General features: G+C 43.0%; 2 protein-coding genes and 1 non-coding gene across 4 annotated transcripts in view; 1 reads left to right on the top strand and 2 right to left on the bottom strand.

Moving 5' to 3' along the window:
- The window catches only part of TIA1 (TIA1 cytotoxic granule associated RNA binding protein), a 27,750-nt gene extending 8,336 nt beyond the window's left edge, over nucleotides 1-19,414 (bottom strand). The window contains exons 1-12 of one of the 2 annotated variants that reach the window (XM_019514357.1): nucleotides 19,308-19,414; nucleotides 11,246-11,342; nucleotides 10,739-10,837; nucleotides 9,921-9,975; nucleotides 9,717-9,749; nucleotides 8,354-8,441; nucleotides 4,420-4,495; nucleotides 2,843-2,951; nucleotides 2,008-2,103; nucleotides 1,826-1,910; nucleotides 773-896; nucleotides 137-279 (exon numbers count right to left, since the gene is read on the bottom strand). In XM_019514357.1, coding sequence (XP_019369902.1) covers nucleotides 137-279; nucleotides 773-896; nucleotides 1,826-1,910; nucleotides 2,008-2,103; nucleotides 2,843-2,951; nucleotides 4,420-4,495; nucleotides 8,354-8,441; nucleotides 9,717-9,749; nucleotides 9,921-9,975; nucleotides 10,739-10,837; nucleotides 11,246-11,342; nucleotides 19,308-19,333 — 1,031 coding nt within the window. In that variant the 5' untranslated portion in view covers nucleotides 19,334-19,414. The remainder of the gene's footprint in view (nucleotides 1-136; nucleotides 280-772; nucleotides 897-1,825; nucleotides 1,911-2,007; nucleotides 2,104-2,842; nucleotides 2,952-4,419; nucleotides 4,496-8,353; nucleotides 8,442-9,716; nucleotides 9,750-9,920; nucleotides 9,976-10,738; nucleotides 10,838-11,245; nucleotides 11,343-19,307) is intronic. The other variant, XM_019514358.1, reaches the window with a different exon arrangement.
- A 337-nt stretch (nucleotides 19,415-19,751) lies between these two features.
- Nucleotides 19,752-19,822, bottom strand: TRNAG-CCC. The gene has a single exon. It is a non-coding gene; the product is annotated as a tRNA-Gly (tRNA).
- A 3,365-nt stretch (nucleotides 19,823-23,187) lies between these two features.
- PCYOX1 (prenylcysteine oxidase 1) lies at nucleotides 23,188-25,388 on the top strand (the record flags this gene model as incomplete). Its single annotated transcript, XM_019514297.1, is given in 5 exon segments — nucleotides 23,188-23,309; nucleotides 23,582-23,785; nucleotides 24,148-24,216; nucleotides 24,410-24,543; nucleotides 25,036-25,388. Coding segments are annotated over 5 exon segments (693 nt in total), but the record flags the coding sequence as incomplete, so codon positions are not given.
- Between the last annotated feature and the right edge of the window lie 35 nt (nucleotides 25,389-25,423).

Genomic DNA, 25,423 nt, shown 5'->3' with positions numbered 1-25,423 from the left:
GGTTTATACTGTTAATCATGTTTGCACACCCCACAGCACCTCTGTAAAGATCTTGAGGGTCTAGCCCCCCCTGGATGCTTGGCACCCTGGTTGAGAATGACTTAAGGCATGTGGACTAGATAGGAAGTATACTCACTTAAATCCCTGCTGATTCCAGGCCTGTCCATACATTCCATATGCAGGGACTTGCCAGCCATTAGGCATGTACTGACCGATTTGTTGTGCATTTCCATACCACTGGCCCCACTGCCCGTAAGCAGGTGGATATCCAATTTGATTCTGCAAATAATGTTACAGTCTTGAAGTTCATGTGCTAAACACTCTCCTAAGAAAACAGTTTCTTCATCAACAAATCATCCAGCTAGTCTTAAAAAAAACCCCAAACCTCCCTGTATCCCTCCACATAAACAATGCTGGTAATGTTGTTCGCCACAGTGTTTACTTTCCTGAGTGCTCTGCAAAAAAACGGAGCAAAGCTGAAGCCATTAGCTGCATGAAACAGAACATGTGCGAAAGTTTTAATGCTTCCAAATGTTTCACACTACTGAACTTCCCATACACTTTAAAAATGATCAGATATGTTAAAGGGCAGATATCTACAGTAGAAGAAAGAGTTGAATATGAGAACTTATGTTGCTACAGCAGCCTGAAATCCAGAACCCATCACTCCAAAATCAACATGCAGAAAGAATCTTATGACACACATCAGTTAAGAATTAATTTAAAAATGACAACCACCATTTTAGAAATTAAAAGAGGAAAGTTTCCTGACCTGCTGGATTGGATTGATCATATCTGGAGTTTCCTTGCCCCAGTAGCACTTCACGACATGCCCTTCTATAGTAGTCCCATTAACAGAAACAATTGCATGTGCAGCACTTTCATGAGAATTGAACCTGTTGAAATAAAGAAGTTAGATCAAGATAAATACATCTTCCCAGTAAAAAAGAGACACCCCCCAACCAAAAATCATTTAAGTAGAATCTATTAGGTAAGAGAAACCCAACATTTTAGCTTTGTTAAAAAGTTAGTGTTTTTCTTTTAATTTTTTCTTCTTTAATTAAATCATTTGTTTAGTTTCTCTTATGATCCTTCCAAGTCCACTCAAATATTGCAGTATTATCACAGATTCAGAATTCAGAAAGCCAAACCTGAGCAGCTTGTTTCACACACACATATTGAGTGGCAACTGTTTTACAGCCCAAGCAAACCTAAAGTTTTTAAGTTACATTTTTTATTATCTAGCTTTAAGACAGTGGAAGAAAACAGGAACACTATAAGGTGTGCTTCAGGACTTCAAAAAATTCTACTCAATACCTCAAGGAGTTTATAAAAAGGGAAATTAAATACCAGATTGTTAATTTGGATCAAGAGCAAATTATCAAAAATGAATAAAACCAGTCACACAGACATGAAGCTTAGTGCAATATCAGGCCAACAAAACAGACTTCTGCCAGCACAGCTAGGCCTGTCAGATGCGTGCAGAGGTGTTGCCCCTGACAGAGACAGCTGTGTTGGCTGAGGACCTCAGAAGCAGACCCAGGCAAAAAGTGCTTCTGCTGGAAAACCCTGTTTCACTAGTAAGGCCAGTCATAGTTTTACTATGCTGGCATGAAATGCAGTCTTGCTAGTATAGATGCATCAACGCAAGGATCTTTTCATCCATACAACCTAACAGTACAGCGCACAGCCTTCTAAAGTGTACACAGGTTTTATTCATCTAGGCTACTGCTATCGGAAACATTCAGGTTATTTGTCAACACTGCTTTGGACAAGTCAACCAACTATGTTACAACTTCAAGCAAAAAACAACCAACCAACCTACCGTACAAATGAGTACCCTTTATCTGGGAAGACTCGAATTTCCATTATCTGCCCAAATGGAGAAAAGGTCTGGCGCATCAGCTGTTCTACAAGGTACAAAAGGAAAATAATCCAAATTAGGAAACACAGTGGTTATTCAGAGACACTTCTTTGGAGATGATCAACAGTGAGAAAACACCATACCTGTTAGTCCTGATGTGACACCGCCACAATATACAGTGCAGTTGCTTGGGCTGGACTGATTTACAACATCATCATAAGACAGCTGTTTGGTGTTGGCTGAAAGATAGTTTTAAAATAAACACTTTTTACTTTTAAAGACTCGAGAGATTTTTACCTAGGCAAGTTGCATCATCTGAAGAGGCTCACAAATACAAAGATTCACAGGATTTTTGGGGCAGTGACTAAAGAGACCAGTCCATTTTCTCCTGTACATTTTAAATTTTACTCTTTTTGAGCAATCACTAAAACCAGAATAAAGAAACAAGAGGGTATGGGGAAAAAAAGTAAAGATATAAATACAAAATACACAATGACCTCAAAATTTAATTCCTAACACTGAATGGAAGAATTGTAGACATGTGAAGTGTTAAGAGTGGTATTCTTTTAACCTAAGCCCATAAAACCAGGTTTAGACACTTAAAGCAATTATTCTATTCTACCAGGGGAGATTTGAACAGTTTCCTGCTGTATCTGCACCAACCCCCCCCCCGAAACACTGCCAATGCATAAGAATGAGGAACTGAAATCAAAGCCTACTTTTTTGATCCAAGCTGACTGAGAAGACCACAAATTAAGGGCTAAAAAGCAACTGAGGATTTTTTAAATATTAAAGGTTAGCAACAACAGGATTACAGACATTTGCTTAAAGTATTATTTTTTTTAATTATTTCTTCAAGCAAAAGTTTGTCTGAAGTGCATACACAAGATAGAAGGCTAGTATCTTCAGAATTATGAGGTCATATTTCTACTTTAATTTGGATAGAGGGCCAAGATGAAAAGAAAGCAAGTAACCTACACTCATATGTACTCTTTGGAGCTGGAGGTTTTCGTGTTGCCCAGTTGGTTCTGATTTGTCTTCCACCAAGCCACTGTCCACCCATCTGCTGAATAGCATTTTCTGCATCCTATCCGTAAGGAAAAAAGTGAATTAATCATTTGGAGTAACAGTATTGCTACAGCAGTGGTAAAACACCCTAGAAACCAAGACACTACCATATTACCACAAACAACAACATAAGAACCCTGCAGGATTAATAAAGTTATCAGACAAATTGAGAATTACTCAAGGGAGGGTTATATACATCTACTTTGTAAGCCTGCTCTATGTAGTTTGTAGGAAGCTTTCTTTCAAATGACATTCCACTAACTTACCCTCAGCCCTGCACAGAAGTCACCCCTCAGACCTAATATTTTAACCTGGGTTAGCCTAACTTTTTTTTTTTTTTTTTTTAAATATTCCCCCCTTCAAAACAGACAGACCATGTAACGGCTTGCCCTACACTCATCCCACCCCTGAGACGTTTTTCAAAGGAGAATGGAGATTTGGAGACAGCCAATGTTGTAAGCACCCTGACTTAAGCAAGCAGTATGCTGGAATCCTTGTGACACATGGATGCCATGTTTAGTAGTCAAACTAGTAAATGGAAGTAAAAAAAAGCACTAACGTTTACTAATGTTCATTCCGTGACAAAGATAATTAACAAGTATGGCAATCCTGCATAAATGTCCCCCTACATAACAGGCAAGGTTCTTTGAGTAGATGTGATATATTTTATTAGACCAACGGAGTAGTTGGAAAAAAAGTTCTTAACAAGCTTTCAGGCAGTCACCCTTCTTCAGGCATAGGGATTCTCTGCTGTTCTGAGACTCCAAGAAATGAGAGAAGATAAAAGTTTGGCAGGATGTCAGTAAGAATGGAAATAGGCAGAAATTAGGAAGACAAAAAGTAAAGCAGAGAGGGGAGGGGGAAAGAAAGCAGGGGGAAAAGAAAAGGATAAAGGGAGATATAGCAGTGATAGAATACAAGGTAGAAAAGAGGCTGACAGTGAAAAAGAAAATAGTTGGAGATCAGGAAAACAGGAATGAGGGAAGCTCAAAGTGAGAGAGGATGTAGTAAAAATATAAATAGGTAGAAGCAAAAAGGTAAAGCAGGGAAGGGAGCGAGCAGTCAAAGGGAAACATTACAGAGGTAATAATACAGGGTAAGAAAGAGGCTCTCAGCTGTCTTAGAGGTTAGTTCAACAAAAGTGTAAGTGTTTAAAGACGTCATTCTCCCACAACAAATATTTTAGCTGAGAATAATTTGGATTTAAAGTATAAAAGTTGTAGAAAAATGGCACAACTTAAAAGCTGGGGAGAGTAGCAAGTATTCTAGCAGTTTTGTCAAAGAACATATTCTGCATTTTTATACCACTTCTCCAGAGTTTTAAAAACGTTGGATATGCTTACACAGAACATCACAGTATTCCCTACTTTATAAGATGGTAAACTACAGCAAAAACATGGTTAAAAAATTCAAAACCATTTACTAACTTTTCTTCAAATTATCTGGTATCATTTCAGACACCTTAGTTCTACAATACTGTCACTTACCCATTTATTGAAGAAAGAAACAAAGCCATATCCTTTGGATTTTCCTGTTGCCATATCTTTCACCACTCGTGCATCTCTAAAAAGTAGAAGCAATGGCCAGTTTAGAATGTTTTAAAAAATATACAACAATAAAATGAAAATTTAAGTCACACACACAGCACATTTTCATCTTTCACCTTCTATTTAAGTGAACACTTTAATCCGCCAGCAACACATTCAAAGCAATTTTCTCCTTTTCTAAACAGAACTTAACTAATATCTTGTTATGTAGTAGCAAAATTAAACTTAATTTTGTAAACATGCAAATCAATAGCTTCTCTAATTAATGTAAATGTTACAAAAGTTGGTTCCCAGTTCAAAGTGCGTTTACATACTGTTAAGACACTAAGCATGGTCAAAGCAGCTATTCAAATGAATCACTAAAGCCACAAAGCTGACTAACATTAGCTGAATGGCTCTCTTTAACCACGCAGTTTTAAACTTGCTATTTGCCAACACATTCTACCTATTCATTAAAAATATAAAAGAGAAAAAATGAAAAAATAGGAATTAAAAGGCATACGTCGCCTGTTAACTGAATTCTTTAATTTTCTCAGGTCAATTCGTTACCCCCTTTTTGGACTGTGGGCAGCTGTAAATTTTGAAAAATCAACATTTTCAGAAATGGTTGCATTATTGAAGAAAATAAAACACTAAAAACATATACGTTTTAAACTATATACTAATATCACTTTAAACTGCATTTGTAAACAGCAATCATACAAGATTGATTGAAAACTACAAAAGATAAAGAGCAAAAATGTATAAAAGTAAATAAGAAAACTACAACGTTTGTCCACTGTGAACTGTAGCTTGTAGTTAGCCATGGCAATTCTGTCCATTCTTCAGAGACACTCTGCAAAATAACCAGAGCCCTATTATTTGAGATTGAGTGAAAAAATAAGAGAGACCCAGCTACAATAGCTAAACCCCACTTGTAGAATGTCTAATTAAATTGTGTTTCTCAGGCGATTTGTGTACAAGTTAGCCAAGTATCAAGATGTTAACCCACATGTGTTACCTTACCCTGCCCTCCCTATCCCCACACACACAGGCACTTTTGATAAAACAAGACAAATCAAAACAGTCAGGAAGTCATGCAATCAATGTAGCTTCAAAGCTTCATAAAATGAGATGGTTCAGATCAACTCGTGTAAAGTGTGCAAAACACTTAGCAGGGCAGAAAAGAGGATACAAGGCTTTTATGAGACGAGTTTTTTCCCCTTGGAAATTACAATAATTACAATCTATATTAAAATCCTAATACTTTCCCACACGTCCACAGGCTTTGTAGATCACTGAAAGGCCAAAGTAAAAGACCACTTCCAGACACTACAAAAAGAAAAAGTAGCTTAGCCCTTTTTGAAACAACAAGAATTACACTGCTTATTCTTTTTTCCATCAAGAACGCTTGAATATGGGTAATATGTTACAAATTGCCTGAGAACAGACATCTGTATAATTTTATTAGATCAGTTTCCCTGAACAGCCTAAAAGAGGGGGGAAAAAAAACTAGTCTATACTTACCCTCAACTGAAAACTTAGAAAATAAGACTTGAGAACAAGTGAAAACATGCATATACCAAGTTTAAATGGGAGACCGCAATTAAAATGTATGTATGTGTGCATAAAAAAAGATAGAAAAAAGTTACCAAAAATACTTGTATGCTGATCATGCATTAATTCACCTTGAATTTTATAAGGAAGACATTTAATCAAAAACAATCAAGATATCAAAATAAAAAAGCAAACAAACAAACAAAACCACACCAATACCCACCACATTTCCAGAAAATAGCTGTTAACCAAGATGAGTTACATTTAAGACTTGAAATCTCCCTTTTTCTTTCTGTAAACAGCATGGATATCTTCAAATTGAACTTAGTAACTATAAAGTTCCATCCTCCTGCAACTAACCCCTTCCTACATGACAGCAACAACCAACAAAAACCCCAAAAGCTAGGATTTTAAATTAGTTATATTCATTGGGTAAAACAATATTCCATTTTGTTTTCTGACAAATTAGCCCCAGCCAAGACAATCTGTAGAAGTTCTGCAGCCATGACAATTCAGCCAGTTAGTCTTACAACTGTGCCCTGAATACCCCACACAGGAAAGCTATAAGAGTCACTCACGCAAAGTATTTTAAAGATGACTGAAGAAAAACCTTAGAATCTGGATAAAAATGCTTTATCACTACATTGCGATTCAACACTATCCAGAAACTTCCTGGAACACAAAGAAAAGCCCAGAAATCCTGCATGCTTTAAGAGCTCTTACAAAGTTTCAGTTCCAGTTCAGGACAGCCAAACTCTTTTCTCAAGGCTCCACTTTAAAACAATAATCAGAACTGCCCTATTCATCCACAAATTATTGAAGGGTCTGCTAGTTTATAAAAAACCTCTTTTAGAGTTTCAGGGAAATCTTTCCCACATTTCATTCTTCTGCCTGTGGATCTATTTTAAAAACAACCAGACCCCTTCAGCTATCCATGAGTGCACACGTTCAGCCACAGAGCAACACACCTAAGCAACAGGCAGGCTGTATTTATAGCATGACACTAACTAAAACTATGTGATCTGTGCAAAGGTAGCATTCTCTGACACAAGGATCTCCAGATCTTTTTTTCTTAATTCCCATAACAGGAAATCAAGCAGGTGTCAAATCTAAGGCAGTGTTTCTCAACCTTCTGGACTGAAGGGACCCCTCACTGGGCTGGAGGTACTCCCCCATACCTTATTTGAACAAAGTGGCATCCTATTTCAAAAACAAATGTATATATTAAGAGTGTTTACCTTCTTACATAGGGGCTGGGCACCTAGGGTAGGGGGATCATCCAGACAGGGACAACCCTGAGCATGGCTTTTCGGCTTAGCCTATCTCCTCACACCTTGTGGCACCCTTCAAAGGATCTGGTGGCACCCCCAGGATGACTTAGAGTCCTGGCTGAGAATCACTAGTCTAATACAGCGGATTTTGTGAGAAGAGAGTTATTCTGATTAAATGTTTCAAAGTACTCTGCTTGTTATCACAAAGCATCAGGCCCAGTATAATTAGCATCACAGGGAATCAAAAAGTTGTTTAAAGTTAGGAACAAAAAACCCTCTGCAACTCTGAAAAAACAGACAAAAATTCAAGCTTTACAGCAAACACTGAATGTGGGAACTGTACAACACTGCAGTAGAGAGCTGCAACTTCTATTATCAATCACCCATGATTTCACACAGGCTATTCTCCTTGTTGCCTCAGGTCACCTGCATCATCCACCCAAGAGGTCCCATCTCTTAGACTCTATGCTTTGTTATAGAGACTTTTTTAACAAAAGCCCAGTACAATGAAGCCTAACCTCATCATGGTCTTTGCATTGCCACAAGGTGGGTATTAAGCCCCCAGCCAATAAAATTATTTAAGTAGAAATATAACTGACTACTTACTTAAGTAAACAGAACACTTGTATAACACATCTAGACTATCAACCCCAAACTGCAGTCTGACAGGAGCTCAATATGCAGATAGAATTAGATTCCTATTAAGCTACTACTAGGAATCATTACACATCTGACTGTCAGTGGTGAATAAAACGTATAACCCATGGTTACAAGCAAAAAGCTTCCAGTATGAAATTCTGAGTTAGACAGGAATTTCTGCAATGTGAACCAAAAAAGAAGGTAAATACATAATTTTTCTAATGAAGCAGATCAAAGTGCCAGCAGATGAGCCTATTTATGCACCTCTGCTTCCTCCTCAACTCAAGTCTCTTTAGGAACGAAAGATTAAATGTATACTCCAGCGTTGCAGGGATTTTAAAAACTAAATGAATGTTTACTTACTGAAACACACGCTCGTCTCCAGTTAAGAGGCATGTTTATTTGATCTGCCCTATGCAATTACTTACGATATTCTCCCAAATGGCGCAAAAGCTGCTTTTATATCTTCAGTTGTAATTTCTGGACTGAGGTCTCCAACAAAGACATGGAAATGGTCTTATTGGGAAAAAGAAAAAATGTGATTTACAAATTTGAAGACTATTCCTGGTGACAGTAGCAGCATAACAATTTCACATTATATCAGCTTCCATATACTGACAGAGACATAAAAACTGGCATCCTTTTTCTCTAAAATACTATGAAAAATCCTTATCACTGTTTTTAATAGAGCCATCACTTGGTGACCTTACAGCAACAGTCTTAAGGGTACTGCTGTGATGACACAAGTCTTTAATTTGACTTTGGTATTTTTACAGTTGTGTTCATAACCAGTCACCATTTTGCTATAAACACACGTAAATGTTTACTTCATAGAAAAAGTTTACTTCAAAATCTTAGTATTGCCATGCTAATGTTAAAATTAAATGTTATATACAGCTCATTAATTAGGCAAAACTTTACCAATTGAAATGTCTAGTGGCTTTGTGAGCAAAGTAGAAAAAATTTGCTCCAAGCAGGACAGCTATTAAACCTAGCTACAACGTTTGGCTTAAATCATATTTTGTGAAGAACAATCAAAGAAATACCTTGCATTGCAACAGTTTGATGTTAAAGAATATGACAGTTTTCTCAAAAGCCAACAGTTTTGGTTGCCCAGCCATTACACCATGTGAATCCATGTGAATTCAATGTATGTGAATCCATGTGCAAGTGAACTAAGACTGAAGGCAACAGAACGGAAACAGTAATCCCTTCAGTTTATGTCAGAGCAATTATAAAGAGCACTGGAGAGAAATAAAAATCCCTTATCTAAGGAGTTTTTGCATTTTTTAAACATTTTTTCATAGAGCACTTCTAAATACTACACAGACTCATTTGTATAAAAGCAGACAGGAAACATAAGCCTACTTGCAACAGTAGCTCAGTAAAACCCAACATTTTAAAAGTAGTTTAAGGCTGACTAAGTAGAGAAGCAACACACTGGGTTGCCATGAAGAGGGATGAAAGGAAGAAACGAACAAACCCAATTTCAAGAGCCATTTAGTTACTCTTGTATGGAGCAGCACAGACAGCAGCCTTGAAGAAAGCTAATAATCTTGCCCTTACATTGAAAGAAAACTCTAGAAGTCATGACAGATGGGGTCAAATGGCTAAGGAGGCAGCACCAGAGTGAAACAGTGGCTACTAGATCACATTCTGATGCAATAATAGGACAGGAGGGGGAGGCCTTACCAAAACTAAAAAAACAGAACATAAAACCCATATATAGCTTTGGGTGATTAGTGGAAACCCTTGAGAGATTTCATTTTATGTTTAAGAAGATACAATTACCTTGTGAACGCTGTGTGTTGACAACGGTACTACCTGATGACAAAGATTAGATTTGTTCTTAAGTTTATTAACACAAACACATTAAATAATATCTTAGGATAACGATCAAAACATTACTGCAAACATTAGTATGGTGCTTATGGCTTATACTTAAAAACTATTTGTGCAAACATAGCAAGTACTCAAAGCATAAGGGACACTTACTGCTGGTATCTTTCTTCTGGCTGCTGGGGGTTGTTGCCCAGTTCACTTTGACCTCCTGCAAATATTATTTGCTAAGGTTACATTAAGTATATTACAACCAAATTCAAAGATTATTAGCATTTATTTCTTATACTGCAGGGGCACAAGATATATCAGTCTGTGATAAAAAAATAGCTGAGAAGTTCCAGTTTCCTAGACTATTATGTTCTCTGTCAAGATATATTAAACCATTCCACAGCGAAGGTAATTTTTTTTTTTTTTTTTTGAGTAATCTTACTCTGCTAGTCTCTTACTCTCAAGGTGAGCAGAAGTAAGATGTTTATTATGACATTTTTGACTCTCTGTTCCCTCCCATTTATGAACCCCAGCTTTCCTCTCAATTGGAACTGCACAACAGAAGTGGGATACCTCTGAGGGCTGTTGACATACTAGAAGGAGGAAGTGGGCAGAGGTAAGATTCTTTCCCCAGGACAGGATTTAAGCACACTGGAGTAGTTGCAGGTGAAAGATGAAAGAGAGAGTGCAGAGGGAACAGCAACAAGGGGAAAGATTTTTGTAGTGGTGGGATGAGAGAGTGATTAGTCTCACATAAAGCTCTACTCAACTCTTCCCATAGCTAGCATTCAGCTTTACCACCAGAATGGGGTGGGGGGAAGACTCGCATTAAGTTCTAATGTTACATAACTAACAAAACACAACAAAGTGTTTAACTTGTGATGCAGTTCTGGTTCAGTCTAAAGAGATATTTCATGCACATCATTTGATATATCAACACACATACTTCCACCACAACTCACCCTTTAAACATGATAGCTTACCTTACCCATTATCTTCCGTCCATTCATAGCTGCTAGTGCTGAAGCTGCATGTCGATGCTCATAAAATTCCACAAAACAGTATGGATCATTTCCAGCCGTCTGTTTGAAAAGCAGGTTATTAAAACCCTTTCAGATTTCACTAACTGTATTTGGCATCTGCTTCTACATGTGAAAGACTTAGTAATTGAGATGAAATGTACAGGAAAAAAACTTCTCAAAGCCATTTGGTTTCTTTTGTTTTTTTAAGTAAGATCCCATTGAAGTAAAACAAACAACCGTTTGCAGCTAAATAGACTGCTCTGCCCCTAAAAACATCCTACCCATCATTATACAGTAACAAAAATGATGCTGAAATTTGCTTTAACAGGCCATTATTCTTCCCAGGACCCTCCTTTATAATCAAGCTATTTTTCCAGGAAGATTATGAAAAGTTAAGCTTGGGGGAATGTTTTAGAAGGCTGTTATGTTACAAGCAGGCAAACAGCTAGACAAAAAAGAGACTCTTACATCCATGATCATTTTGCAGTTTTTGCACGGTCCAATCTGACTGAACAGCTGGAGGATTAGGGCTTCTGTCACATCTCTTGACAAGTTCCCCACGTATCTAATAGAATAAAGAGAAGTTTACATAGTTAAGTGTCCCTTCTATTTACCCATTCAGCATAATTAAACATGATAACAGAGAACTTTTGCTAGTTTGGTACATACAAAAGAAATGGTTTGAACAAAGCACAAATCCTCAGGCACCTCAATTCTGTCTTAAATTACAGGAATGATCTGTCTCCATACATATTACTGAACTATTGTAGTGTCTGGAGTCAACTGAGATTGAAACCCTGTTCCAAAATGCATGGCACCAGCATACAGCAGAAGAAAGCCCCTGACTTACAGAGCCTATACCGTAAACAAAGAAAGCAAAGTAGGGGAATAAAGAAGAATGATAATCATTCATTAATAAATTGACCCTAAAACTGATTAGCATCTCTTCTCAAGTATTTGAAGATTTTATTTCATTAAAGTATCATTTTTATTATTTACAAATTCCAATTACTGGGAAACAAAATGTAGTTCCTTCCCAATAAAAGCAAACAAAACCCTGACCCCCGAGGAGGTCAAAAGTGAATGAATAGTGCAACCCTCCACTAAACACATGGAAAGGCAAAGAAAGGAGAAGTATCAGATAAAAAACACAAACAAACAAAAAAACTACTAGGCCAGTTAAACAGGGAACCCTAGAGTCCTGGTCCCCGAGACCCCTTCTCGGATCACTAAGTAAAACTTTTTAACATAGTAACTCCCCATCTCCTCCTAATGGCAACTTAGCTTGCCAAACTGGAAATGCAAGACACTTCAAATGACTGTGTTTTAAACCAGGACAGAAACTTAAATCAGCAAAGGGAAATGAAGGTCTGTAAACAAAGGGCATTTCCTACTGCATCCCATATGCCAATACTGCATTATTTTTATATTTTTAGACCCTAATTTTAGTTTATATTTGACCGAAGTGCAGGAAATGGGCAATTTCCAAAATATACCACTTGAACCAACCAGCTAAATCCATACTGGTTAGATTCTTATGCAAAATGTTTACAGTAGTTGTTCAGTTATGCAGACCTTGCTGGCTGTCTTAATTTGGTGTTATATGCCACGATTGTAAACAGCATGTGATGGTGAAAAATTCAGAGGTCTGTTAACTCTCTTCTGACAAGAGTCATGATTTCTTAACAGTCGTAACATGTGCTTCAAAGCAGAAACCTCACAGGGTTGAAGCTACCAGGCTGTGCTGAGGGACATCCTAAAGCTCCTCTTCACCTCTGTCAGCATCTAGTGCCTTTTGAACAGTGCTTCCATGGCATTTTTGCAACCTCAGCAGTAGAAAAAAAGGAAGTCAAGCCACAAGGAAGGTCAAAAGAAAATTCCTGAGTCTGAAAAGTGTACAGAAAATACAGATTTCTCTAACAGCACTTTTTCTGTGTGGCAAATGATGTTACAAAATAAACTAAATTAAATCCTGTCAGTACAAATAGTGATTTTCTTGTTTATACCTGTGCTTGCTAGCATAGCACATGAGCTCCAAACAGGTCATGGACCTGTACCTACTTTGGAAATTGCTTAGGTAAGTAATTGCATTATGGTTTGGAAAAAAAATGCAATAAATCTGAACTATAAAGCAAGAGCTCCTTACCATGCTTCTCATAAACAAAGAATGATTGGACAAGAAATGGGTGAATTATGCATGCTGGCTAAAGCAATCACACAGATACCCTCTTTTGTTACTCCATAGAAGTCCATGCCTAAAGACCTGATCCATTACGAAAAAATAATACTGTACTCTATATTTAGTGATATTCCTGTAGAAACTTTCATCACAATCAGAATCTAATGAATCTGTTCCTGCTTTGCCAAGGCAACATTGTCCCTGTGGTTTAGCAACATTTTTCAAATAAGGCAGCCAGGTGATTAAGTGAAGTTAAGATGAATAACTACTTTTTGATGTTTGATAACTAAGTTAAGCAGCACCCCCTAGTCTATGTCCATCGGATACACTGATAATAGCTAGCCTCTTATTTAAAACTCAGCTTTGAATACGAAAGCGTATCAAGTAATTCAAGCCACTTAAGCAGTCTTCATGTGGTTTTCTGAGTCTAGCTTCATTAACAGTTGCTCGTAAGTCAAAGTTGCCTAAAAAGCCAAAATCTACAAACTGATTTTTGCCTGAATGGCAGCTCTTCAGCTGGATAATTACACTTGAATCCCTGCCTAAGGTTGGATGTTGTTAGATAACTGCTTGGCAGCCATACAAAACTTTACATTAGTGCACATGACAAAAATGCATCCCTGCAGGATTAATAACTATAACATGCATAATCACGCTACCCGTTTTCCTAAGCCTTAGTGTCAGTGAGGTAAAAAAAACAGTTAACATCTCCCTTCTCTATGCACAGACTTGAGAATGTCTTTGTAGATGTGCAGAAAGTCTGAATAGGCATACAAACAGTGTAACACGCACAAGAGAAGCCATCAATGCTTTCCTAGTGGGCAAGGATAGCTGCTGCAAAACCTTAAGGTAGGATGTTTAAAACGTGCACGTATGCTCAGAAAAATGGAGACACGTATAGTAACAAAGAAATATTTCATTCCCTTATTTCTCATCATGGTCTTCCTGAGTAGTTAATAACTTTTCCTCTCTGCCCAACTTATCGACTGAAGCATGACATACAAAGTGTGGACTGATATCAAGCATGTCTAGAATATTAAAACTTTTTTCTCAAAGAGTTAACAAGAAACAGGTATGAAAGGTGTTCAGCATTCCAACAGGTAGCAGCTGGCCCAAGTTAATGGAAATGGTGCTTTAAAGAAGCCTATAGATAGCTTGAAAGCAGATCTATACATCAGACAACTATTTCATATACCTTAACCCAGCTAGTTTTAAAATAACGTTTGCTCTGTTTTCGAATGTTTAAAAAAATGTGCGCTATGACAAGCTATTTAGAAGACACTATAGGAAAGACAGCTTGCCACAGCAACCACTTCAGACTAACCGAATGCCAACAGCTGTTCTATTTTAATGCCAGGTACTTATATTCTGAGAAGTAGCACAGGACTGATATTTTGAATCCATAACATTCTAAATATATTCTCTGATATGTTACTGGGAAAGCTTAATGGAAGGGAAGGCACAATTATGAAGCCAATCGTTTGGAAGATAGATGGTAGATTGTATTATTCTGACTATTCAGTACCAATTTAAAAAAAAAAAAAGAAAAAAAAGACAGAGACTTAACGCCAGCCTGTTAAATGCATCTGTGCCGAATGCAATGCAAACAATAGCATTCCAAAGCAGATCAGGGACATGAGTGGTGCATGTGATGCCTTGGAGGGAAGAAGTTAACGACAGCTTGTGTGAAACAACCAGAACTGGACAATTGGTGAAATAAGATACTCTATTGCAGGGATGTCAAACACATAATCTGTCTTTGGGGGCTCCAGGCAGGCCCAGAAATTCAGGGGCAGAGCCCACTGTAGAAATCAGAGTTACAAGGCCCCACTGGGGATGCCCATCGGCAGGGGTGAAGCAAGGCTGTGCACAGTGCTACTTGCCCCACCAAGGGGAAAATAATCCCATGCACCAGTACAGGCTGTGGACTGATCGGCTGGGCAGCAGCTCTGCAGAAAAGGCCATGAGGTGACAGTGGACAATAAGCTGAATATGAGCCAGCAATGTCCCCTTGTTGCCAAGAAGGCTAATGGCAAACTGGGCAGCATTGGTAGAAGTGTTGGCAGCAGGTCAAGGGAAGTGATAATTCCCCTCTCTTCAGCACTGATGAGGCCACATCTGGAGGACTGTGTTCAGTTTTGGCCCCCCCACTACAGAAAGGATGTGGACAAATTGGAGAGTCCAGCACAGGGCAACAAAATGGTGAGGGGACTGGGGGACATGGCTTATGAGGAGAGGACTGGGAACTGGGCTTATCTGGAGAAGAGAAGACTGAGAGGCGATTTAACAGCAGCCTTCCCCTACCTGCAGGGAGGTTCCAAAGAGGACGGAGCTGGACTGTTCTCAGTGGTGGCAGATGACAGAACAAGGAGCAGTGGTCTCAAGCTCCAGCAAGGGACGTATAGGTTAAATATTAGGAAGAATTCTCTCACTGGGAGGGTAGTAAAACACTGAAACAGGTTACCTAGGGAGGTGGTGGAATCTCCATCCTTGGAGGTTTAAGACCTGGCTAGACAAAACCTTGGCTGGGATGATCTAGTTGGGACTGGTCCTACTTTGACCATGGGTTGGAATAGATCAGTGGTCCTCAACCTTCTTTGTACTAGGACCCATTTGTAAACACTCATGGCTAGTCCTGATCCAGTGACCCTCACTCCTGACCTGCTGCTGCCCACCCCAGGCCCCCAGTGTGAGGGATGGGGCAGGTATGTGTGGAACATGAGTAGCCCAAGCAGTGCCTTGTAGGCTGGAACTCTGCCAGCCTGTAAGGGAAAAGCCACGATTTCCCATATTTTTCTCAGAGAATCCATTTTTAAATTTTGTTTGCAACCCTTTAATATGTTCTTATGATCCACAGGATGATAAACGCTGGACTTGATGACCTCCTGAGGTCCCTTTCAACCCCAATTTTCTGATTCACTACCACCATTTGCCTCACCAGTATTCACTATGCTACTAACATTTGCACCCCCTACTTCTCCTCCTACTACTGTTCACTCCATTGCCACTGCTTACCCAGATACTGCCAGGAGCCCAATGGTATGGATCCAACCCAGGGGACTCCATCAATTTGACACCCCTGCTCTATGGACTAACGCTGAAATAACTTATGTAGACTTAAATACATGAAATCAGACAAATATGTAGGCATGAACTTGAGTGTTACAACTGAATGCACAGTGGAACCTAAAATGGGTCTAAAACATGCTACATGCCTATGAACCGCAAACAGTAGCTAAGGCCGAGAGAGAACACCAAGCTTCACTGTGGGAAACCTCACACTTTCAAACTGGCCCACCAACACCTGCAGCCTAAAGCCTCCTTAACCTTAGTGACATGGGAAGGACAAGACGGTTGCAACCCCCTTCCTCTCTCAGAACAAAAAAACCCATTTCATTGGTACTACGTGCATTTGCGGGAATGTAAATTAATTTTACTTGCTACAGCTCAACTGCCTGACTATACTAATGATGGATGTTTGTCTCATCCATTTCTATGCTCTACCACGTCTACTGGCTTTATTCACATGTAAACCAAAGTGCAAAAGAACAATTTGGAACACTTTAAAAAAAATAAATCAAGGGTCCAGTCTTGCATTTCTTGTGTGTCCATGTCCAAGTAAAAAATAAACATGCCCACCAAACGCAAGACTAGGCATTAGCACGTCACTGACCATCAGGTTGCCTGGCTAACATTGAGACAGGAAGATTAACTCCATGGGAATGTAAGGAACTTCCATCTTCCCTAAATGGTATGCCTCTTTGTACTTAATCTGATGCTCATTAAGCAGAGCTACCTAGTTCAAGGATGGCTGCACACAAGAAACCCACACCTCATTTTTATCAGCGTGTATATCTCTGAATAGCACTGTGGAACAACACAACATGAACCCTATCTGATCTTTCTGAGGAAAATATTTTTTATATTTTAAATAAAGCAACAGCTATACAGGCAATCTGTCCTAGCAGATTTCAAGAACATTGGCTGTACTGTAATTAATTTGTATGTTCAACATTTAGAGAACTGTGGTTGTTATATGGATTTTCGTGGAAAAAAAATCACCCCAAAAAGTGGGAGAATTATATGAGCTATCACTATGGGAAAAAGGTGTTTTAAGCTAACCTATGACCTCCAGAAAGAGCTTAAAGAACAAGATAAAATTAAGAAGCTGGAAAAAAGACCCTGGTGTCCTATCACACTGTTCCAAGACCATCTGATTGAAAATTGGGATGCAACCCATCCCTAGAAAGAATTTTTAGTAAAACTATTACTTTACTATATAGTAAGACTCTTTGAGCAAGTTCCAGACTCTCATGCTGGAAAGTGTGTTGCAGCAAAAATGAGAGGAGTAAATTTATTTAATACTGCAGGTTAATTTAAATTTCAATGACCATTTTCTAGATGACCTAATTGTAATGACTTTCTTGAAATGGATTCAGGGCAATAACATTCTTAGTCTTTTCTGTAAAAGCAATTTTTGCAGTTTGGAAACGCATCTGAGTTTTCCCCCTCACTCCAACAGGCCATATGTACTTAAAAGAGCAAGCTATTCATTCTCCAAAGCAGAAGTAGTCTACTCAAAATAAGTAAAGAGAGCATTAATCAAGACTCCAGACAAGAAACTCACCACTATGGGAAAAATGAAAGGTATACCAGTGAAAAATTAAAACATGCATATGTGGGGTGGGATTGAGAAGCTCTGACCCATCTGCTTCCAGATGTCCCAAACAGTTGAAATCAATTAATCAGAAAGTTCATTACTTTTACAATATTATCAGAAAGATAATATTCTACTTTTACAGTCAGAATACTTATCACGTAGGCAAACTTGGACCAAAAGATTTGGCACAGGTCACACTAATCTCATTTTGCTGTGTAGTGATTATTTATTGCGCCCATGGGATACGTGCAAAGCATCATCTAAGGGCAACTGCAGAAGTTCTGCCCTCACCTTGAGGAAAAGTCTCCCTCAGCTATATTAACACTAAGGGCAAGGTGTGATAAATAGCAGCAGCTTACACGAGAGTCCAAGTTAGTAGAATATAGTGAAATCATGAGGTCTAAGCAGCAGAAATGACTTCAGATAAAGTCTGTCAGAAGAGGAAAGAAACCTAAATAGAAGATTAACACCGCCAATTCTTCCATGACTTTCACATGGAGTCAGCTAAATGAACAACTGCTAACTAGAATGATAAAGAAGCAGGATTTTCAGTGCACTGCAATAAGCACTAACCCAATAAGAACGGTCTGGTCATTACAGCTATCTTTGATTCCAGCTCATTTCAAAAGAATGTTATTCCACAACCATGGTGAATAACTCAGGATCTATGCAGGTGGATCCCAGCTGGACATTTCTAAAACAGCTGGGCTGGCAGTTTTCATTCAACGTGATCCATTTCAAAGCCTATCGCGCACGCACACGCATATGTACACGCAAACAGGCACCCACACAGACGCATGAGCAACACAGGCATGCACATACACACAGGCATACCTGTGCACACAGGTACACACACACACAGGTATACAAGCACACACACACAAAAGGGTCTGAAATATCGAGTTCTTGAAACTTGTCTGTGCAAATGTATATACAGCACTGGGGACTCAATTAATTACACTGTCTTTTAGGGAAACCCACTCTGAAACCCACTGTGTGGTATTGGGCTATCTATATAGGCTTTCAGTCAGGGGTCAGGATCACACTGAGACACTCCATCTACAGGCTCTTTTTTGCAGGTTTCCAGGGCAAACTAACATGGCCACAGCTGTACGCAAGACCGGCCAGGGAGCCCGAGGAGCAGCCTGCAGAGAACCAAACCCTCCTGGGAGAGAGGAGGCAAGATCAGGCGATGCCTAGAGGGAGAAAAGGAGAGGAAGAAACAGGGAGGCCCCTGTGTGCTGCCCTCCAGCTCCCTGCAAGGGTCCAAAGCCTCTCCCCTCTGATAGAGAGGCTTTGCAGTGTCTCAGGCCTCTTTGCAATGCCTTGCAAGGAGATAAGCCAGACTCCCCTGCAGCAGCAGGAGGCTCTGCCAGGCTGCCTGCCGCTCTCTGTGCATGGCAGGGTGCAGGGCAGAGTCCCCCCCCTCGGAAGGCAATGGATAGGGCTGGGGCAGGAGACAGGGCTGGACGGAACCAAAGCAGGTGTGGGGGGAATGGGGCCATGCTGCGCCCCCCCGCCCCAGGAATGAGGAGCCGGGACCCCCCGCGGGGCCGTATGGAACGCGCCGGCCCAGGGGCGCCTGAGGGGGGACCCCGGAACCAGCGCCGGGCGCGGGGGGGGGGCCGAGGGGCAGCAGCCAAACCCCGCCCGGGGGGTGGGGGAACCCGGCCCGGCCCCTTCCCACTCACAGGGTCTTGGGCATTTCATCCTCCATGGCTCCGCCGCGGCCCCCACCACCCACCCCGGGTCTTCTCGCCGCGGCCCCGCCGCGCCCGCCTGGCGGACAATGAGCCCGAAACGCGGCTCAAGATGGCGGCGGCGGCGGGCGAAAGGGCCCGGCGACCGGAGGAAGGGAACCAAGCGCATGCGCGGAGAGCTCTCCACCCCGCCCCTGAGGGCGCATGCGCACTAAGTCTCCTGCTGCGCGCATGCGCTAGTTAGGGCCTGATCCCCGCCATCGTCTGACGCGTGCGCAGTGCCCCTCCTTTGCTTCCTTAATACAGCTGGTTCTCGCTGTGTTTTGGGGTAACTGCATTAGTTGCGGAGCGCCTGTCGGTTGCTTTTCCGAGCGCGGGAGGTCTGTGGAGCTGTCGTGCTACTTCGGCAAGAAAAAGAAGGGGAAAGAAAATTTCTGCGCCGCCCGGGAATCGAACCCGGGTCGCAAGAATGGGAATCTTGCATGATACCACTACACCAGCGGCGCGGATGAGAGAGCGGGCCCGGCCTGGCCTCATGAGCCTTCTCCTACGGAAGTGATGAGGGCGAGGGCGGTGCTGGGCTGCAGCGGGACCCCGCGGGGGCAGGCCTGGGAAAGGGAGAGGAGCGAGGAGGGCGCCAGGAAACACCTTCCCCCGCCTGCCCCTGGCGCCATTTCCTATTTTACAATTTTTTTCCGTTCTTTTTAAAAATCTCACGTCATGGCTGTGGCGAAGACCGCCCACCTTTGCACAGATTTCACAATTTTGGGGCAATCCGGGAAACCGGCAGTTGAGTCACTTATCCACGACCTGCTCCTTCCCACTGCCTTGTAGGCCTCACCTGCAGAAGCACCCTGCCCCCCCATGCACCCGGCCTCACTGAAGTTGCTCGTTTGTGGCTGAAGTGCAAGACACGTCCTGGTCCAGACCCCTCCAGGGGCCGACACCAAAGACCCACCATCACATTCATTGTGGACGATCCCACCCAGCGTTTCCCAAGCCAGGCATGACAGCCCTCCCTGAAAGACAGACACAGGCCTCTGCTGGGAAAACGGGGCACTCCTTGCCCGGAGGACGGACAGCCCAGGGGCCTCCAGTTGGACCTAGGACTTGAGAAAAGACCTCCAGGACAGGACCCAGCCCTGCTCCCTCCTCCTGGAAGTGTTACATGCTTGAAACTTTATTAAAACTAAGTCTGGGTTCACCTTGGGCCTACCCGTGCCCCAGGCAGCACTGGGCACTCAGCCCTGCTCGGGGGCTCGGTGCTGCCAGCCTGGCTGGGGCTGCGCTGGGGCAGGGGAGCCGCTTGAGGGCAAGGCTGGGCACACCGGGCATGAGGAGGTTGTGCCAAGCAGGCTCAGCATCTCTGCTCGGCCTCCCTGCTGCACGAGGCTCCTCAACCGCAGTCTCTCTGCCGGGTACATGGCGCCCAGCGCAGCCCCCATAACGCCTGTACTTTCTGCGACATCCCCTGTGCCCTAGACGCAGAGCTGCCATGCACCTGGCTGCCACTCTCTTGCTCCTGCTCCCGGGCTGCGTGCGGGGCCACGCGCCAGATAGCCCCCCACGCAGGATTGGTACCGGGCACCGTGCTCCAGACATGCAGCAGCCCTGGGGCTGGGCATGGGGGCTGCCTGGGGGAGCACATCCTGGCAGGTAGGGCTCATTGTAGGGTAGCAGAGCCAGATCCCAGCTGCTTAACCTTTTTTCATACTGTAACTCATTTGCAGGGGTCCAGGTTTTCCCCAATAAAAAAATTGTAAGTTCTGATAAAACCCCCAAAATCCATGATTAAAATGAAAGGTCCCCCACAGCCCCTTGTCCTTGCTGGTGCCGCTCACTCCCCCATACAACCTCCTCAGCCCCGCTGGTGCCCCTCACCTCCCAGCTGCCCCCCAGGAGGCACCCCTGTGGGGGTATTGCCTGGCTGTACAACAGCCAGAGCCCAAGGGCCAGGCCAGGGGAGCGCAGGAGCCGCCTGTGTGGGAGAGGCCAAGGCTGAAGTCAGTCCATCCCCTGGAGACACTGCCACTTGGCATGGGCCCCATTGTCCGTCACACAGGAAGGCTCTCAAGGCTTTGCGGCCCCTCTAGCAGGCTGCATCCAGTGCTGCAGCGGCCTCGCACCCGGGAGCATGGGCAGCCCTGGCTTGCAGGACAGCACGTGGCTCCTTCCATGCTGCCCCCCGCCACGCGGGTGGGGCTGCGCATGGCCATGGGTGGGGCTGCGCATAGCCACACTTCGAGAAGATCAGCACCCAGGGGTGGGATCAATCAGGTGTGGGCCGGGGCCTTGCTGCCGTGAGCCACAGGCCTGTCCCTATATGAAACTCCCTTCAGTGGAGAGAAACTGCTGCTTCAGGTCCCCATGCAAGGAAAACCAAGATCTCCTTTCTCTTTAATGGGTGCAGACAGAAATGACGTTTGTCGTGTGTTCAGTCCCTTGAAAGCACTCTGAAGCCTTGCCCAAAGAGAAAAGCAGGGCTGGTCCTGTGACAAATTAATCCTCACTGCATAAGCATTCAAATGAAACTTTTATGGGGAGTGACTTAATTTCTGGCTGCAGCACAGTAAGCTGCAGGTGCTTTGGATGGGAAGGGGAGAAGGCAGGGGAGGGAGGTCCCTTCTGGGGTTCTCAGCCTTGCTGCATTAGAGGACCTGGCAGACTGGAGCCCCTCACCTGGGAGGCACCAATCTACCCACCCCCCAACTTTAACTGGACTCAGAAAACCCCAGAAGACCTCCCTCCCTTGCCTTCTCTCCCTTCCCTCCAGAGACAGTAGTGGAGCTGAGGGAGGAGGGTAGAGGCAGGAGAGGACAGCTCTTTTCTCACTGGATCAGCTCCAAATTGGAGCCAATTCTCAACCCTCCCATCCAACAGCTAACATCTGTTGGATGGCAGGGATCGGACTAACTTTCTATGACTCACCATGAGTTAGACCTGGGAGCTGCACTTCTGTCTGCACCCATTATTACTCTTCTGAGCTGTGAGCACCAGCATCCAGCAGCATCTTATCCGTTTCACTTCCATATTACCTGGCTCTTTCTGCATGCACTTGCCCCAGATCAGAGCAGCACCATATCTGCTGTTCTGCTTCACCAGCATTCCCCACCTGCAGCCGCAGTGGGTGAGACCAGCCCTGAAGAACATGCAAGAACAAGACTGTGGGAACCAGACCGAGGAGCCTCGCTCAGGGAGAATGGGCTTCAGCGCAGGTCGTGTCACCTGCAGCACACCCAGGCACAATCACCTGCTCCAGCTGCCCAGACCTCGTCCCCACTTTGGGGTGTTGCATGAACACCTCATCTCCACGGGGAACACTAGGGCCGCAGTTCTGCACCGCTCTACTCTGGTACAAGCTGCAGAGATACCACTGGCAGCTCCTGCGTCACCTTCCCCTGCTCCAGGGAAGGCTGCACAGCAAAAGCACCCGGAGTACCTGAGCCCTGATTGTGCTACAGCTGCAGCTCCTGCTTATTTTGGCTTGGAGACCCTCTCTTCTAGATGCACCTCCTATACCTATACCATCTGAGCAGCCAGCATGGGGGTAGCAGAAAGTAAAGACATTATTTTTTCCTCATTTATTTACCACGTGTATAAATGTTTATGAACAAAATTCTGTTTGCAAAAAACTCTGTTTACTGATGAGCCTGGGGAAGCTCTACCAGGACATCAAAATGAGCATTTACTGGATAAATAGGACAGTAGAATAACGAGGGCTGCCTGACTTCAGAGCTTGTAGCAATGACCTTAATGAGAACATGACTTCTGTCTGAAATGTGCTTTCAGTCATTACTGGAGCTGGTATTGGTGGCACCTCAGCAGCTTTATTTATTTATTCATTTATTCATTCATTCATTTTTAAACACATTTTGGGAGAAATGTACAAATCGACCTGTTTGAGAATGAAGCAGTAGGGGGCTGTTTGGCTACTATCAGTGTGGAAGGTAAAGAGTATGAAGCAGGAGGATCTGCCACCCATCCCCTTAACCTGCAGAAGAAAAACAGTTTATCAAGGAACTCAGTCAGTGACTCTTCCTTAGGGATTTTCTTTCCTCCCTTTAAATTTACTAGCCTGTTGGGGGCATTACTCATAGTTTCAAGTACCACCCACAGCGGTAGGAATTTAAGAAGGAAATAAAACCTCAATGCTATAAATGGCTCAATTAGAATTGTTGCATTCTCTGTTTTGGGGGGTCCTTTTATAATCCTCATGCAGTGAATGGAGATTTACCTTTTTGGATTATGCTATCAGTTCTTGCTAGTTTACAGCAGGTATTTCTTCCCTATGTAGGACTCTCTCCTGCACAAGGCTGGGCCCACATGGCAGGCATTTACAGTGGAGAGGAATTTGTATTTGAGGAGAGTGGCTGATACAGAATCACGGTTCTTAAGCTTCTTTGGCAGTACTGGTTGAACCCTCTGTAAATGTACATGTGGGTGGAAGATATCTTGGAGAAGTTCATGAAGTAATTAACATATGAGGCCTGTCCTAAATTCATGCCACTACCCAAGTGACTTGCATGCAACAGAAGCTGTGTTGATGAATGCTAATAAAACCAAGGCAGCCAGGCTTGCTCGGGTAATTAAGAACCACTAGCCTGTCTGCTGCCTTCTCTCCTACCAGCCACACCTAAGCTGAGTTACTACAATCATACAAAGATGTAAATCTCCCTTTCCCTATGCAATCCTATAAAGACAAAAATCACCCCTTTCTCCTCGCAGTGGTCTTTATACAGTATGATGTAATAGTAGCATATCACTCAAAAATATTGCTAGGAGCATAAACATTTTTGAATCGATTCACATTCCTCTCTCCTTTGGGATAAAGGATCTACCGCTACCAGTCTCACAACTACACCTTCACCAGCACAGAGTCTACTCCAGGGGTGGGCAAAATGTAGCCCATGGGCCAGATGCAGCCCTCCAGGCCATTCTATCTAGCCCGCAGGGCCCCTAAAGCATTTAGAAAATTAATATTTATCTGCCCCTGGCTGCCTGTCATGCTGCCCTCGATGGCTTGCCAAGACTCAGTAACCGGTCCTCCACCCAAAATAATTGCCCACCCCGGTCTACTCCATGCCTTTGGAGAGAATGGAGCTCCTGAACAAGACTATTGACCAGGCTATGCAGAAGACTGGCTTCTCCCAGAAGCTTATTAACGAGGTGGTAACTCCAGCCATTAGAATCAATTACGGGCAAGCTGTGAACATCAAGGGTTTTGTTGGTGAGCATGTAATTTGCACTTAAACCTTATGTGGCTGCATTCCCAGTGAATCCTTTTAGTGCTAGCATAGTGACACTGCTTACTGGCCTAGTACTCAGCTTCAGTTCTTGTTACTTGTTCCCTGGCATTTTAGTATTCAGGCCCAGTGAAAAGGCCTCTCTCCATTCAACAGTGCCTGCTCTTACTCTTAAAGAAGAAAGAGCTTACCTTAAAGGTTCCTCTTGGAGGTGGAGAGTAAACTGACTTGTAAACTTCCCTGTTTACTTGCGCTCTGGTTCCTTGCGGAGTCTCCTTTTATACTCTGCTGGGCCTGGACTGGGTCTGCCCCCTTGTTAGACACAGGCAGCAGTCATTGTGTCCTGTTAGGACTGCAGGGGCATATCTTTTTCACTGTTCCTGGAGCGCTCACAGTCCAGTCCCCTGCCTGCTTCACTGAATGGTACTGGGATGATTGAGTGTGGGTTTGAATTGTTTTTTCCATTTCCCTGGCAGGCGCAGTGTTTCTGGCAGGTGCAGATTCTGAACTCTGGTCAGCTGAAGGAGGTAACAAATGTGTCTGTGATGGTCTTCTTTCTGCTTCCAAAGCACAACTTATCCCTGGCACGGTTGCCTCAGTAGAGCTGAGATCACAGCTCAGATCACCAGGTGAGGCTTAGTTGAGTTCTTTGGAGGAACAAGCTGTGAAGCTAGAGGTGGGCTTATGCAGTGCAGTTTAACACTAACAGGCCCCTACTCTATCAACTAGGGTGATGATGAAAAACAGTCAGAGCCTGCCCTCTCCTCTCCCCCCTTGCAGCAATGTGGGCATACCTACCCTTCTTGTTACTGTGTCAGCACCTCCCAGTCTCCAGCCTCACACCATGCGCGCGCGCGCGCGCGC

This window comes from Gavialis gangeticus, unplaced genomic scaffold (assembly GCF_001723915.1).
Source record: "Gavialis gangeticus isolate Ggan-Ray unplaced genomic scaffold, GavGan_comp1, whole genome shotgun sequence".
NCBI lineage: Eukaryota > Metazoa > Chordata > Crocodylia > Gavialidae > Gavialis > Gavialis gangeticus.
The sequence above is the reverse complement of the archived record's forward strand: the minus strand, read 5'-3'. Positions and strand labels throughout refer to the sequence as shown.